This window comes from Dermacentor silvarum, chromosome 4, assembly GCF_013339745.2.
Source record: "Dermacentor silvarum isolate Dsil-2018 chromosome 4, BIME_Dsil_1.4, whole genome shotgun sequence".
NCBI lineage: Eukaryota > Metazoa > Arthropoda > Arachnida > Ixodida > Ixodidae > Dermacentor > Dermacentor silvarum.
This window is the reverse complement of record NC_051157.2, coordinates 48,779,151-48,796,555: the sequence shown is the minus strand read 5'-3', so window position 1 is coordinate 48,796,555 and position 17,405 is coordinate 48,779,151. Positions and strand designations below refer to the sequence as shown.

At 45.8% G+C, this 17,405-nt stretch overlaps 1 protein-coding gene across 2 annotated transcripts in view; it reads right to left on the bottom strand.

Annotated features, from left to right (window-relative positions):
* The window catches only part of LOC119449972 (gamma-aminobutyric acid receptor subunit beta), a 214,093-nt gene that overhangs the window by 173,920 nt on the left and 22,768 nt on the right, over nucleotides 1–17,405 (bottom strand). For both annotated transcript variants that reach the window (XM_037713296.2, XM_049665557.1), the window contains exon 2: nucleotides 7,769–7,857. In XM_037713296.2, coding sequence (XP_037569224.1) covers nucleotides 7,769–7,857 — 89 coding nt within the window. The remainder of the gene's footprint in view (nucleotides 1–7,768; nucleotides 7,858–17,405) is intronic.

Sequence of the window (17,405 nt, the reverse complement as noted above, 5' to 3'; positions counted from 1 at the left end):
AAGGTCGACCATTGCCGAACACTTTCAGTTCGAATGGCTCGCCTAACGCTGGCGCAGTGGACGCGGGGGAGGGAAATGAGAAGAAAAGAAAGTATTCTGTGGTCCTTCTTTTACACCAATGCGGAAATTTCGTTCCGCTGTCAAGCGTCGTGATCGTAACGACACTTTAGCTGATGCCTCGCCTGATAACACATGTTTAACGTTTAATTTCCCCCCTAAACTATGCCGGGAAGTTTGTGACTCGCGTACTTTTTTCTGGCGTAATGGGAAAACGCACAACCTATGCTGTGGGGCCATAGGCTCGCCTTCCCTCTCTTCAGCTTCAGTGGCTCGTTATGTTCCCTCAGTGATGTTTTTTTTAATTTTTTTTTACAAGCGAAACTTCCTTAGCCTACCTACCTTCCCGAGTTTCACGTCGCTGCTGCTGGGTGGGTCGGTATCGCGTGTATTTCTGTGTCATGTATACATCTTATGTGATCAGGAGTAGTCCCCGCGCCGCAATTATTAATATTAGTGAAATGGAATGTTAGTTTCGTTTTTCTTGTTTGTTGGTAATTCTTGTTTGTAGTTTTTCTTGTTGCGTGAGCCAGCGAAATACATCAGCCCCACTGGTGCTCACGATATGTGCGTTTAATTTAATGCTTACTGAAACCCAAGAAAATCACACATCGGGTGGGCTCACATAGACTCATGAACTCAGACTCATCGATTCGCGAACCCATTCAGCTTCATACCCTCGTCAACTGGCACTCTTACGGGCTTACACGTTCACTGGTAGGGGAGTTCACCCACTTGTGGGCGTGCATGTAGTCCGGCAAAAAAATAAACGTGATCGTTGTAGCACACCTTCTGCGCTGCGCAGATTGAGGTTATCGATCTTTGGCTTGGCTGTATTAGAGCCAGATTGGTCGTTGATGCAGACAGCTACTTAACGATAGAGAGATCAAATAATTTGAGCAAGAGCCCCGCTGACAGCACCATCTAAGGACTTGATCGGTCAATGTTACCGCTATCAACTTTAATATCGTGCCATTATAAGCATGCTTTTGAATGCATCGACACTGGAAGAAACTTAGTTCGTAAAATAAGAAGACAAGGTGTATAGAACCACTAGAATCCAATTAATGTTCGTGCGTAAAATGAGTTGGCTTTTTAGCGTCGAAAGTAGCTATGGTAGGATTACAATTTTTATTATGTCAAAGGCGTGCATATAGTGCACTATGAAAGCAGTACAAATTTCCCATTACGATAAAGTGTCTATATTGCCCAGTCAAAAAATTGACATATTTTCGCTCATCAGTTGTATAATTAAACATCCCACGCCTCACCAGATGTCCTATGACGCAGGAGTTGTTATCCAGAAGCGATATCTCGCTTGCTTCATTTGCGTTTGTACACACCCTACATATACCGTATTAACTAGAAGGTAAACACACGTACTTAATAACTGCAGAAACTGACGAAGAGAATAAAAGCAGCGCGAGGGACATGACCAAAGCAGAGACGACGTACGACTTTGGATGACAGGACGACTTTGGTCCTGTCCTTCGCGCTGCTTTTATTCCCTTCGTCATGAACCAACCCACCCAATTCAGCACACTCCTTAAGAAACTGAAACGTCTACGTGTTGCGTTGCAGGGCATTGCAGGGTGTAAGCGTAAGTGTAAGCGCTAAAAAGCCTAAGAATATATAGATAACACTGTTCAGCATGTTCTGAGATGTACGAGAGCATCCAGCGGCGTGGTAAAAAAAACAAAAAAAACAACAAAAACAACCCATTACTTTCAATGCGATTCACTTAACGTGGCAGGAATCGGGACTGGAGACGCTAATGGCAATGATGGCGGTAGCAGGGTTGATTGACGCAGGGCCGAGATCATTAGAGACTCGGTCGCACTTGCGTCTTCGTTTCAGTGAAGACACGTTTCCCAACTCTCTGTTTCCCGCTCACTTTTTCGCAACCGGTCATAGAAAAACAACTAAAAACTGCTACAGGCATTTTGGGAAAAGTCTGTTCGCAAGATGACGCAATTACCAAAGGACAAATTTACTCAGAGTGCCGCGTTAGTGGGCCAAGCGACCCAACAGTCATCCCCCTCACTTCAGTAAAGTAGTTCTCCAGCTATTTTAAGCAGTCGTTGAAGAGGGAGTTCGAGAACAATTTAGTAGTAATATTGGAAAAAAAGCACGGTGTTTGCTTTCTCAAGAAGGCTATAAATTTCAATTATTTCACGTTTGAACAAATTCTCGTAGTCCATATATACGGTGCCACACTAGCCCATCGCAAATCTAGCTTTATTACAAATTTTTTAACTGTGTGGGGACTAGTGCCTCACGCAGCTGCTACATTTCACGTAACCGAGTAGAGATTGCAATTGAATTTCATATTCGCCACGTCACATACCATCGCTGCTAGTCAGACGTCCCGGAGAATTTTTGTGCCGAGCTAACATTCACGTGATCAATAGGGTCACGTTTGACTGAGTTAAAAGGAAGAAAAGAAGAAGAAAACAATAATTAAAAGAGAGTCTCGTGCTTTGGAGCCCTTGCAGTATTTCGCAAGAGGTCTCACACAATCGATATACTTGCATCTCTACAAAATTAAACACCGATTACATTCCACTTTACATGGTGCGAGATATTCAAGCTCTGTCGGCTAACCCTCGTCTTCTCGTTGCCGTGTCGACGGCGCTACTTTTCGAATATTTTTCAGACCACTTAATGACTATCGTAGCCTCCGCGATTATGGTCCCTGCAAGCTCCCCGATACCGGAGATCATGTCGTAACCAAGATTGCAGAGTAAATGCTTAGTGCAGACACGGGACACACGATCCTGGACTGCGCCGCTACCATCCCATTCTCGTTGGCCGCGAACATTATTTTAGGAAGCAGTTGTTTCTTCTCTTCTAGAATGGCTACCATCCTTGCTCAGGTATATGAGGCCTGACCCTCAGTTCCTTCGTGGTGCCTTACAGAACTCCTGCTCTTGGTATTTCTGGGGATATGAAGAAAGAGCAACAACGGAGCGTGCTCGTTATCGCCAGCTGTGCAAACACGCCATCAGACTTCAGGTATTCTGCATTTCGCAACGTTCCTCGTCCCCGGTGGTGGTGCTGTTGTGCAATGCACTTCCCTTTCGCTCGTCCTCTTATACCCCCTTCGAGGTTTTGCATGTTGAGCTCTCGCATGGTGCAATCACGGATATCAGCTAGCAAAGCACCGACGAAAAAGTGGAAGAAGCAGGAGGAGAAGACCGCTTGTCCGTGTTTGCTCCCTCAGTCCGCTTAGCTGGTATTGCTTCTTGCACTTGCCACGCACTTTAAGCCGCCTATACACTTTAACGCGTCACGTATTTTTTTTTCTTTTCTCTTATCCTTCTCTTGGCGCTGGAATGCGAAATCTCTCGTGTGTCGAGCGTTTCGCGCCCGTTACAGAAGGCCCCTTGGGTCAAAACTTATTGGGATACCTTTCCACGGATTCTGTCATAGCCCCCTGTGTTGCTTTAGGACGTTAAACCTTATCAATAAAGCCCCGGCAACAACAACATAAAAAAGGCAATCACCTGCTGATATACAACGTAGATAAACGTGTTCTGGAAGAGTGCAGTGTATTGACTTCGCGAACCCAAACCGCAATGACTGAGCAGAAACCTGGACCTTCGGTGTGCTTGACAAATATGAAGAGAAAATCAAAACTACCTTCATCACTACCAACGGACCATAAAAGGATTTCTCGCTCAGCACAAAGCTGGACAAAGAGAAGGAAAGGGCGGGTATTTTCGACAGGAACAACAAACGCAGAACTATGCAGTTAAGATTACTGGTGTTGTTTCTATAGACGTGCAACCATGTGCACTTCGCGATCACGAGGCATGCGGCTGGAGTTGTTCGACGTTCACTGTGGTAATAATAGTTGGGAGGATAAAGAGAAATCGACAAGCTGGCGGTATTCGATGCACCAGGTAAGGGATAGAAATATCGCCGCCGGATGAGGGGTGTGAAAGAAAAGGAAAAAGCAAGCTCCAGCGAAATGAATACAAATGAGCGCCATTTCGACATTCTAGCAGCACGCTATCTGCAACTTTGCTACCCAAAGCGGAAAAAAAAAGAAAAAACAAGAAAGCTTGCTCAGCCAACCAACAGTGCTCGGCGTCCAATCACCGCGTTTCGCTCGCCCGACGTGTCGCATCATCCGTCTAAGTCACTCTCCATCAGATCCCAACAGGCGAGCACGCGCCGCCGAGCGTCAAAACAAGCCCTCTGAGAGGAAATGCGGTAGGCGCAATAAAACACAAGCGAAGATGGAGGAATGGAACAAAGACAGGAGGTAGATGGCAGCGTCTGTCGTTTCCGACCTGTGAGCACAATCCAAAAACAAGTTGGGCCACGCTGTTCTAAGCCGAGCACTGGAGCGGCGTGTCCGACGCTCGCAAAAGACCCATCTTGTGCGCCAGTCAGGTAGCCAATCAGAAGAAAGCAAAGCTATACCGCTTCGTGGACACAAACCAACAGTAACAAGAACAATGCGTCTAAGGGGTAAGCGCGGGATCAAAATAATAATGAAGGTTAGACGGGGATACGAAGAGGGTTGGCGCTGGAATGCGAAAGGGCAGTACGGCGATTGGGGGTAGGAAGGAGGAGGGGGGGGGGGAAGGAAGAATTACCGGAAGACTGAAGCCAGGGAAAAGAGGTGGATGGAATGGGGTGAAAGGGAGAGAGTTGGGAAGGGGGGGGGGGGAGCGGGTCTACCGACTGCCTCCATCTTTTTCCGCTCCACGAGGTGCTTTCCTAATCACCGATGCCGTGTGGCCTGCCGAGGAAGCCGGCGCGCAAATCGATAACAGGGGCGCACTGCAGCCTGCAGCAGCAGCCTCCGCCATCCCCTTGGCCGCTGCCAGAAAATTTACCCAGGCGGCGCTGCATGTCTCCAGCCACCAGCGCGGCAGCAGCCGGCTTCGAAAGCGCGTGATGTCTACCGCGCTGCGGATGACGACTAGAAAGGAGGAACACGCCACGCGTACGGCCCCGGGCTGCATCATTTTCTTCCCCATTTTCCCTTAAATTCGTCCCGTGCCCCCTCCATCTTCTCCCTTCCTGTCCCCGTTCACTCCTTCCGGACATCGCCCCCCCCCCCTCCCCCCCTCCCCCCCTCCCACCTCCCCTCTCTCGCCGCTTTCACATCCTAGCTAAACACTCCCGATCTCTTGGTTCCCAGAGCTCCATCATCCTGATATCGCTGAATTCGCTCAAACTATTGTTTCGACGGGACAAGGGTGGGGGAAGGAAAAGGTTGTTTTCCCGGAGGCGAAGGCGTTTTCAGTATGTAAACGACATCCGCGTTTGCAGATCGGCTAAAACGCTTCGCGCTCGCGCGCTGGCGGTGCTCCCGAGCGTAAGTATCTTCGTGTACGCGAGAGGCCAAGATTTGTGCTCGCGCGGGCTGCCGCCGCAGCGCCAAACGTCGTGGCTGCGGCGCGGTTTTGTAGGACGCGTTGGCCCCGTATGCAGTCCCGCATTATCTGAGTGGAAGGCGTTTGAGAGATCGCGGAAAGCAAGGAACGACGTCGTTAAGAACGCGCGCTCGGAAGTGGCTGAGACGAGCATCGAGGCACTTAAAATCGCGGGCGCACAAGGCGCGCACTTCCGGATTCGCTCGTCGAATTCTGGACTGCGGGAAAAGTGCCCAACGATGCTGGAAGCTCTGGCGTTTCAAAGTGCGGTTATTTGTTGGTACACTTCTTGGTGGCTGTACACTGTAGCGCACGACGGAGAGTTATGCTCTACAGGCGCTACTCGTTGAATTGCGCACGCATTAGAGTTGGGAAAATTTTTGTCACGATTTCTGGTGGAAACAATTTGTTCGGTGATAGCTGGAAGACAGAAGATAATTTAGCTCTATACTGATGTTATGCCGCGTGGCAGCCCAAGGAATGGGTTGCCACGCTATTAAGATAACTGCGTGGAATCTGACAAAATCTAGTCCAGTTAAACGCGAAGTTGGGTTGATATAATTGATGCATGGCACGACAGAAATGCAGGCGACGCCTTGTGGAGAATTAGTCCGGCATATTATGGTACAAACGATTGACATGTGCCACACCAGTGATGGCAACTGACTAAAAATCCTGTTGCCACTGTGCAGGCAACTTTTCAATCAATTGCTGAACAATTGTCCGCCACCGCCATTTCAAGGCCTAATTATACAAGTGTAACATCTTGTCAACAAGACTTGCCTTATTTTATTTTGGATGCGTTCTTCAGATTTATCAAAAACGATTTCAGTAGGTATTTCTATGGCCAGTCATTTCATTAGTTGCAGTTTTATGGTCTTTTGTTCATGCGGTGAGTCGCTTAAGTAGTCGGCGTGGTGCCGAGTGTGGCGTCTGGTGAAATCAAATGTGAAATTGAAAAATCTAATATTACATTCGGTACAGTCAACCCCAAAATTTTACGGACCATGAGATCTGAGAAAAGCTGAGTATCTGGGCAGCCGCACAAACCAGCCTATTATTCGCATTTACAGCCTCTACCAGTATATGTGAACAACATTGCAATGTTCGGTTTTACTGACTGCCGTTTCAGGCTGCTCGGAAATTGAACGTTCTCCGAGATCCCGTGGTCCGTAAACTTTTGTGGTTTACTGTACCTCATTTTCGCACGTACAAGAAATGATGCCGTTGTCAGACTTTGCCATGAATTGCTTAATCTTTTACAGAGAATATCTGCTTATGGCCCATGGCCTGGGGCGGCTTGCACGAACATTTAATAACGAAAATAATTACGAACTTCAGAACGCGTTCTAGTGCGGACTTGGAGTTGTCTAGGGAACATTTAGAACATTTAATAACGCGTTCTTAAGCTTGTTATTGTTTTTGTTATTAAATGTTCGTGCAAGCCGTCCCTGGTTTCTTGGAACGGGTGACTGCGGCCACACGCCCGATATTAGCCGCACGATGAGCCTACGCCGTCCTGAGCAGGGCTCAAAACAAGGTCTGTAGCCGCGGTTGACGCACGTTTATTCTACCGTAAAGCTATTCCCACCGTTTCAAAAGCTCCGCAAATTGGTTTCACGAGGTGTGACATCGCCCCAGAAATCTCGCAGTCAGCGCACTGCTAAACATCTGAGATCTCGCAGGCAGAAGCCTAAGTCTATGAATCGTCGCTCTCCTTATACGTCACCGCGATGCTACAAACCAAATGGACGAGAAGTGATGCGCTCACTGTCGGCGCCGCTATTTTAGTGCTGACATATAGAAATGACGGATTAGAAGCAAGGGAACTACCCTATCGAATGTCGAAGACGTACCTACGAACTTGCAAATGTTTGTGGGGTGCCTTTTTTCTCCCTAATTTTCTGTGAGCAGGATGAGTAAACAGGAAGTGGCTGAGGCGTTAGTTTAAGAGTGATGTGCGTTCTGCGCTTCAGTGTGGATGTTGGAGTCTCTTTAGCATGGCTGATTATACTAACAGGCACATACTGAGGCGACAACCTCTTGCAGTTTTCGATTTCCTCAAAATTGCGTTTAAAAGCGAGTGTAAATATTTCATGGCTACCTAAGTTGCGAGTTGCCATTGGAGGCACTGTAAACTTGGACAGTTCTGTAGTTTCTCCTTTATATTTAACAAATCGAATTAAGAGTTGTTTCGAGGGGAACATGCGTTTTTAGTGGTTACATTAAAGTGGTGTTTACTAGTGCAGCCGAGAACCGCAACGCGGACGACCCGCACCAATACCGTCGAAATTCGCGAGCAAGCGAACGGTACTCACCGCCATAATTTGGCCTCACCCTCTTGTCGTACCCACGTGTAAAGAAGGCATTCAGAATCTGCGTGATGTTTTGTCCACGTTGCGTTTGTCTGCAAAGATAGAAGAAAAAGAAAGAAGGCACAAACGTCAGTGGGCACTTCAGCAGAAGCACCATCAACGCCAGTCATAAATTCGACCATGACACCCGCACAGGCAACTGCAGAACACGAGAGCTAACTGGTAAGACTGCGGCTTACGTGCGGAGCGCATGTCAGAAAATCACAAAGCCTAAACGCAATACAGCAATCACTGAATGGGCGACAAATTAACTAAACTTCTACACGAAACCCATGAACAAACGTAACGTTCTTTGATTTCGTCACTGACTTGGCTTGTTGGCTTTTCATACGTCAACGATAACAAGTAGAAAACGTCACTGTAAAACTTCGCGGCAACTAAAACCTTCGTGCTCCCCAAGTTGCATTCGCTTTCAGGCAGCCTTCAAGTGATCTCGATCGAAGTGATGTTACGGTGGCCCTATGTTTGTTTATTCCGTCCGCCGTGGCTTGGAAATTACGTGAACCGGACACATGATGGCTGTGTCCGGTTCATCCACCACAAGGATGCACACTACGGCTTAGTCACCCTCCTCCACCTTCATCCGACTTAAAGAGGTCTTATAAGGACTATGCCGAACGAACTCACTACAAACAGGGCGCTAACGACCTCCCAAAATTTTTTTGAGTCTTCGGACATGTTACTGCTAATTATATCCTTCTAAACGAATAAAGCCCAGAGAATACTTTGTTTCTTATGGAGTTTTATAAATAGCGTCGCCACAACACGCGTAACCAAAAACCGAAACTCTTCGTATACCTCACGCTCTTTTGTACTCTCTGTTCTTTTTTACGTCTTGCCAATAGCGTGTTGTAACTTTGGGTTGCCTATTTCTAAACTCCCTATTTTTTCACAGGTTGGCTATATGGCATAATGGAGGAAGGGATCAAATAATTACTGTAGATGCTCCAGGGACGACATAAGAGTATGTGTGTGTGTGTGTGTGTGTGTGTGTGTGTGTGTGTGTGTATGTATGTATGTGTATGTGTGCATGTATGTATGCATGTATGTATGCATGCATGTATGTATGCATGTATGTATGCATGTATGTATGTATGTATGCATGTATGTATGCATGTATGTATGTATGTATGTATGTATGTATGTATGTATGTATGTATGTATGTATGTATGTATGTATGTATGTATGTATGTATGTATGTATGTATGTATGTATGTATGTATGTATGTATGTATGTATGTATGTATGTGCGTGTGCGTGTGCGTGTGTGTGTGTGTGCGTGTCTCTGTGTGAGTCTGTGTGTGTGTGTGCGTGCATGTGAGTGGCAAAACTCGGAGAATCTCTGTGTGTGATGTATTTTCTTTCATGTATAAAACTTATGTGATGAAGAGTAGACGCCGCGCCGCCATTGTCAATATTAAGAAACCGGAGAGTTATCGTCGTTTTCATTGTTTGTTCATCGGTGTATTAATCGTGCCTTCGATACTTCCGCGCAAAGCATCACGCTACGAGAACACGCTAGGCAAGCTAATTACTTCTCTTTAGTGTCGCTCATGCGATAACGAGGTGCTCTTCGTAAGTAAACAAGTTAATTATTTTCCACCATCCCCCACACTGGCACTGCGAAAACAAAAGCGAGATAGTGCAAACAAGAGAGAGAGCAAGAATTTGGCGGAAACTTGAGCTCCCCCATTTCGCCGGCACATGCGCCTCAAATTTATCGGCAGTATTTTTTTTCTTTTTTTGAAAAACTTGCAATTTACACCACCGTGCGGGCGCCTCCTGCGCACGATTTCCAATTTCCGACCACCTGCCAGCGACTCGCAATTTACTTCGCCACCGATGTGCAGCTCTCTACCTCCGCTGATATTCGCTGACAGGGGCTCTGCATTCTGTGTGCGCTCGTTCAGCTATTGGCTCTCCGCCAGGTTTTAATTTCGTGTCAAGCGCGTGTCTGGGCGGCGAGAACCTGCCGAGATTGCGGAAAGCCCCGCGCGACGACGTGACCTTTCGCCACTGCCACTGTATCTGTTGAAAAGCGTTTTGTCTTTTCGTCGGCCACTCCCTTTCCTTCCGCTAGTTGTTCCTCCTTATCAAACGACGGCTGCTCGATCCTTTGTTCTTTTCGCGTCTGACTGAGCACGATGAAGAAAGGCAAGAACACCAGCACTCACACACAGACATGCTCCCTCACTCTCGCCCACACGCACACACATGTGCAGTCACGTACATACAGACGCGCTGACATACGTAAGACACACACGCACACATTGACGTATACGCAGACAGACAGACTCACGCAAAGAAGCACTCGCGTGCATGCGATTGAGCCCGCACACAAACGTGAAACATCAGAACACGCCTGCACACTCATGCATAAAGACACACGAAGCCACACACAGGCACGGACACCGACGCTTACGCGTTTAAACACCCGCACGAACGCAAGCAAGCACCCACACGCACGTGTACAAAGACTTAAATACGTGCGCAGCGACGAAGTTACGCGCGCACTCAACCACGTACGCAGACACACTGTACTTGAATGCACAGAAAAACTGTTCCAAAAGCCAACTACGTGCAAGGCCAGCGAGAGCGAATATGAAGGCGCAACACTCAATGCTCTTCCACGGCGGTGCTACGCGACAACGAAATCAATCGCGATTTCTTTCTAGCGTCATTAAACGAGGCTGGCTTGAAGAGTGGAGTGAAACAGAAGAATAAAGGAGAGGGAAGTCAATTTTGTTTGGTTTCGCGGTGCCGTCTTCTGTTTTCAGAAGGGGGAGAAGAGCTGGATCGAGATCTGTGGCGACGTGAATTGAATTTGCGCTAGCGTCGACGGCGTCACATCTTTTTCTCGATGCGCTCTTCGTTCAGTGCTCATCGTCGCAGGAAATTAAATTTTTTCCCCAGGCATTAATCTGTACGCAAGAGAGCTCGGAATTCACGCCTAAAATTTTCGCTCGCACAGAGAAAGCAACGCCGTAACTTTATTTCTACGCTGCTTTCCGATGTTCTTGAGTGTGATAGGCTAATTTGTTAGTGTTTCTTTGCGTGGCTTACAATATTTCAAGGAACGAATATCAAGCTAGAAAAAATCATTTAGGCGTCTTTTTAAATTGAAGTGGTGGACACATATTTTAGTTTGACTCACGCTGAAATCATGTGACGCAGTTTTCTTGGTGTATTTTTTTTATTATATGCTTTCGAGGCAAGCGTCACATCGATAAGCGGTTAACTCCTTTTGTAAAAGGTGCATGAAGATACATTTTCGCTCTCGCGCAAGTTTCTCATCCTGACATCACTAAAAAAAGATGGCACACTCCTAGCCCCGGCCCTATTGCTTCTTCGCATAAAATAAAATGCAAACGATCCTTCCTTTGTTCTTTATACACTGCCGACACTTAAGCTGTCATGTTTATTTATGGTTTGTTGTGTTGCTTTATCTCATTTTTATCTCATGCCTGCCTATGTCAAAGCTCCAATAATGGATTGTGTTAAAGAGAATGGCTGTATTTGGCTCTATCGTCAGGTTTCGTGGCGGTTTGTGATCGGAACTTTCAATAACGAGGCGAGCAAAGGCCACGTGCTCGTGCAACGAAGTGCTGAGACGTACTGTACGTACTGTGACACGATAGCTTTGGGGCGTCTGAAGGACAATACTCATCTCCTTCCACCTTCTAACCGCTTAGGTAGCTAATAATAATAATAATAATAATAATAATAATAATAATAATAATAATAATAATAATAATAATAATAATAATAATAATAATAATAATAATAATAATAATAATAATAATAATAATAATAATAATAATAATAACATTATTATAATTATTATTATTATTATTGTTTGTCGCGTATCGCACAGCTTCCACTCCCCTGTTGCCTTTCCGAAATTGTATTCTACTGTGTGCCTTCCACTACTACAGTATGCGTCTGAAGTTTGGGGCGGAACGTGCAAATCTATTTCTGACCTCATTGAACGCGTCCAGAGTAGATTGATATCTATATTCAAGCACCGATTTTCCCATTCTGCCAACTATAGTGCGACCCTCTCAAATATACCTGAACTCACACCTCTAAAACCAGGACGTAATAAATCAGACCTTTTGTTCCTGTATAAGGTAGTTCGTGGCATTTATATTGCCCCAAGATTCGCGATAACGTGCAAACTTCCGTGCTGCAAACGCATACCAGGCAACATTCCGCATTTCCTGCCCGGCCTGATTGCATTAAAGACTGTCCTATGGTTCAATTAACAACAACAAAAGAAAAAAAACAAGGAAGAAAAAAAAACAAGGAAGAAAAGAAAGAACCTGTATTAAGTATTCTGTATGTATTTACACATTTCAGAATTCATTTCCTGTGTTTTTCTTTTATATGAAGATAATCATGTCGAATGATTAACTCCGTTTTACGCCCGCGTCCCCGTTTTCTGCTTCCCTATTTGTTTCGCTATCTCACATTGTTTTGTCTACCACATTTGCCTTCTCTGCACATTTTGACTCGCCTATTACTTTTTAAGTGCACCAGTACGAAGGCTCCGTAGCTGTTCCCGGGCTCTATAATAAACATTTAATTGATTGATTGGTCGATTGAGTGAATGATTGTTATTACTATTATTATTTTACTTTGAAAACATATACACACTTGAACGAGAGGATAGGGCAAGCAAGGAGCAGGCTGGCAACTGCCACCGGGAAAGGCACAACGCCTGCCACTGTTCAGAAAGGAGGGGACAGAAACATGGAAGTCGGAGGATAGGAAGAAGGGTAAGAGAGAGGGAAAGTATCTGTCTAGAGCCATTATAGATAAGACAGAAACGATGAGAAGATGCCCGTATTTTCGATATACTGGAAGTTATCGTCAATACGCTGTCACAGAAGTGTTTGAGTGGGATTTCGCTTGTTACGGTCGTAACACACATGGGGTCTACAGCGTCAAGTGAAAATGTCATGATTGAGCATCACATAAAGTACGTATTGCGTATTCTATCTTTTCTTTTGCTTTCATAATATTCTATTTAAAAGCCTGTTAAAATTAAAAGTGTTAAATCTTCCGGATAACGAATGACATGCACGCAGCCTTTAAAATGTGCTGTGAGTGTGTAAGGGCACACACGAATGGCATATCCAAATTATTTCTTGTGCAGTAAAATACATCCAGGTCCTAAAAAAAAGAGCTTATCAAGCACCAGGTCGACTGCCTATAAACGAATAACGCTCAATCAAAACATGCGCAAGAGCCAGTGTCTTGCTACGAGGCATGGTCCCTCTATATTGTAAACTGTGCCACAAAGCGAGAACTTTTTCAGGAAATTCTGTGTGCGCGTCGGCATTTAATTTATCATTGAATGGGCATCAAAACTGTAGTTATGGTGCATTATGACCTTTGTCGCTTGTCAATGGAGGTGTTTCTTTTTTTTTCCTTTTTTTAACACGAAAGTGTTTTATGCCGGGGTCCACCAAGACTTCACTGACGTATTTCCGTCACGGAAATACGTCAGCTTACAATGTACACGAACATAATACAAAGAAAGAAACCAGAAGAAAAAGTTCCACAAACATGGAAAATTTGGAAATCGAACCCACGACCTCTCGGTCCGCGACGATAGATCGCCGAGCGTTTAACCCATTGCGCCACAAACGCATTTGCAGAGAGCTACACAGACGCGCCTTATATATCTAACACTCCTCCGTGTACCCGCGCTCTTGCTCGGGGCGGTGCCGCCGCCTACGAGCAGAAAAGAGAAGTACTGCATTATGACACTAACGCGCACCGACAGTGAACGCTTCGGTGGTCTCAGCACTACGACGCCTCGATGCCAGCATTCGAAGGGACGCTGGCATCAAGAAGCACTACCAACGCCACCTAGGTGGCGTTCACCGTACTCAGCACAGCGGAGCGTGGCCTCGGCAATTAGCTCTGAAAATGTTTCTGAAGTTGATCGCGGAGGCTGCAATTACGACGCGCTGTACGCGCTGATTTGACTCGGTGACGATTCAGTTACGTGCTTTGTCTTGCGCGTTGTATTAGTGTGTCAGTTACGTGCTTCGTCTTTCGCGTTGTGCTAGCGTGTGCAGCGTAGTGCAGCTTCCATATGCACGACGGTTGCTCATGGTCATCGACGTTGGTAGTCGTGATGGAGGAGACGTGCCACCAGGCGTCAGCGTGGGTGCATCAACGCCTAAGGGCGCTTTAGCCACAAAACACCAATAGACATTATATATCAATGTGCAATAAACATTACACTACTTCTGTGAAGACACGTTTCACTTTCGTGTTCTATACCGATTCCTATATAAGAGGTATCAACCACATTTTTTTTTTATCCAGAAACAGGGTGATAGTATTTCTTCCCGCACTTGCAACTTCTGTTTGCAAAAAAATAAAAATAAAAAAAAGCCACCCGAGAGCTTTTTTTAGGATAAGAACTAAACATCACTAGTTGGTGTTAGACGATATTTTTTTAATAACGTAGCTTCAGCAGCATGTCGATCAGCGAATAACCCCTTAATTATGCCTAACATGAGCATCGAAGTAATCATGTTTCTAATTTGATGCCAAACCAAATTAATTCTGCGTGTCTTTCTTTTTTAATTCTTTAGACATCCCCCACCCCTCTTTTCCCTTTCTGAGTGACTTTTTCTAAAGAACAATGATCATCATGGAAGGCTTGGCTGACGATCTTGGCACAAGCCCCCAATTAACACTGAAGTGTTAATTTTACTTTGCATGACTGTAGCACAAAGTGAACTGAAGACCGGGCGCTCTTGACAGAATATAAGGTACATTCTGGCAGGAGCGCCCGGTCTTCAGTTCACTAACTTTGTGCTACAGTCATGCAAAGTAGAATTAACACTTCAATGTTACTTCAGCGTTAACGTATCAATACGTTAACGTGTCTTTCAGTGTGTCTGTACTTGTCTCAAAGTAAAGTCTGTCGAAACATTCTACAGTATACGACTCATGTGACGTCGGAGCGATACAATTGTGGCATTTCTCCAGATTCGAGAAGCGATGGTGAGATGGCAAGTTTTTTTGCGCCGGCACACAGTTGGCAGTTGAGAGCGAAATTCCAACTTTTCTTCACTTTATCAAATGACTTACAAATGTTATATTTACTTGCTAAATGCCAGATGGAATTTTAGGAATGCAGGAACAAACGAAGGAACAAAACGACAAAAATATTGCCTTCCATCATCATCATCATCATTTATGTTCACTGCAGGACGAAGGCCTCTCCTTGCGATCTCCAATTACCCCTGTCTTACGCTTGGGTTTCTTTTCTTTTTCTTTTCCTTTTACCGGGCGAAGGAATCATGCAAGACGAGACATTAAAAATCACGATACCTCTTCGCACCGCAAGAAATAGGCGAATGTGATGGAAAGACTGCGTGACGTTCTTTATTGGCCCGCATCTCCTCACAGACTTTCGGGAAAGTCCTACTATTCAACGGTCGCTGCATCACTAGTCAGCGACCGGGACAGGGTAGGTGGCGACCACGTTCGGAGCTTGATAAGACGTTATGCCCTACTTCAGGCGGAGGGCAAACGGCGGATACCGTGGCAGACGGTCGGCCCCAGCAGCGCGGCAGGCCCCGCTCGATGGCCTTTGCCATTTCTAAATTGGATATAGAGGTCATTATAGGACCGCCTGATCATTACGCTAAATAGCCGAATCCTTTATTCGCTTCGACGTACCAGTATTAATCACTCCTGATAGTGCGCGAAACGCTCATCCCGCGCGTTTTCTTGCAGTTTAGTGTTCGAAGATACAATTCGCTGATCCATTTCAGATGCAGTGTCGGGGAAGCTTACGTGTTTGTACTTTGTTGCAGGTCTACCAAAGGGTGTCCTTTATTGGAAAGTGCGACTGATCTGCAGTGCACGCACTGGGGCACTAAGAACTACTGAATGTATGTTGCAATAAATAACCTTGTGGAGGCCATGTCGCATGCGTGACATGAACGAGTTTGCTTTTGAGAGTTGTCTGAAGGAGAACTGGTATTGTAGGAACACGAGATCAAAGGTGAATATCATATCAATAGAAAGCCGCGCGTTAGCGGCCTTCGAGATAATTTTCATGCCAGCGCCTGATGATGATGATGACGATTATGTTGATGATGGCCTTAAACTATGGCTCCTACCCACACTGGGGGAAAGCGCCTGATGATGATGATTGCCCCATACTCTGGCTCGTACCCACACTGGGTACTAGACCTAATGCCCACTAGACCTAATGCCCACTACAGTATAAAACAGGTCCGGGCCTATGCGTGCTAAGCTGCCCTGTACGCGTTTTTTACATTTGAAAGAAAACCCGCGTTCGCGTGTTCATGTATAAAATCTAAAGCCAATGCGAAGCACCATAAATTTCGGTATCACTGGTTCACAAGAAATGACTAAGATGCCTAAAATTACGAAGTTCACGCAATCAGTAACGGCGTCACGGTCATTTCGTGCTGGATGGCTAATGACGTGAACGATAATAGAATCATCTCTCGCTCATGGCTGATTGGTGCATTTCGGTAGGGCGTAGCTAAAGAGTAATCTAGTGGGGCCGCGACGAAGTGTTGGGGCTTATACTTCATGCGTTGCATAACGGAGCTAATTAATTTTTACATACTAAGATATTATTTTCACTCTTGACCTAAGGGAGCCTTTGGCTCCCCCTGGTCACAGTTTCTCAGGACCAATAAAGGTTCTTGTCACCGTCACCGTCACTCTAGTGCCGTACATCCAGTATTGAAGCCCTAACAGCACAGCACCACGATACACCAATCTTGTCTTTCATAACGGTTTATTATTATATTAAACATTCACTTTCGTTCCACGATATCCAGTTACGCGGTATGGTCGATGGAGCCAGTTCTAATTACGTATTAAAGAAATCACCAAGAAGCAACTTGGCGGTGAGTTGCTAATTATCTTCGCTGCTTGTTCCTCCCGGTGCATTACGATAATATCCTTATTGTTTACTGAGTTACGTAAAAAGAATCAAATGCTGCTAGAAGCCAAGATACTAAAATCGAGACAGCGTCCTCGCGCGTTATAGCCCGAACTCGCATCTGTGCTCTAAGCTGTATGTAAAGTGGAAGCAAACAAGGAGGCCCCGAGAAGTAAAAAAAGAACATCACGCATATATTAATGGCGCCGAAGATTGTTTGACAGGTTGCATCAAAGCACATTTGTTGGGAATGCATCAGTGTACACCAAAAGCTATTCCAGCCGAGAGCTGAAGCGAGGGCGAGCAAAGATAGAGAGACAGCGATTGAAGGAGAAAAGGAAACAAAAGTTGCTCCGGCGCTTGCGCATCGAGCCCAATGATGCCGAGGCAATCAGTTTTCGAATCTGGCAGCGAAACACGGAAGCCCCTAATTAATCAGCCGAGGAACGCAAGTCGCCGGGCCGAGGGCAAAGACGCACTTACAGCACCCCCTCCCTATTCCCGTGATTTCGCCCATGCCCACTCCATACCACCACTATAGTGGCTTGTTTCGGTGCTTGCGTGTCGCGATGTTGTTTTATCTTGTTACATCCTTGCCTCTGCTCTGCTGCTGCCTCTTTCGT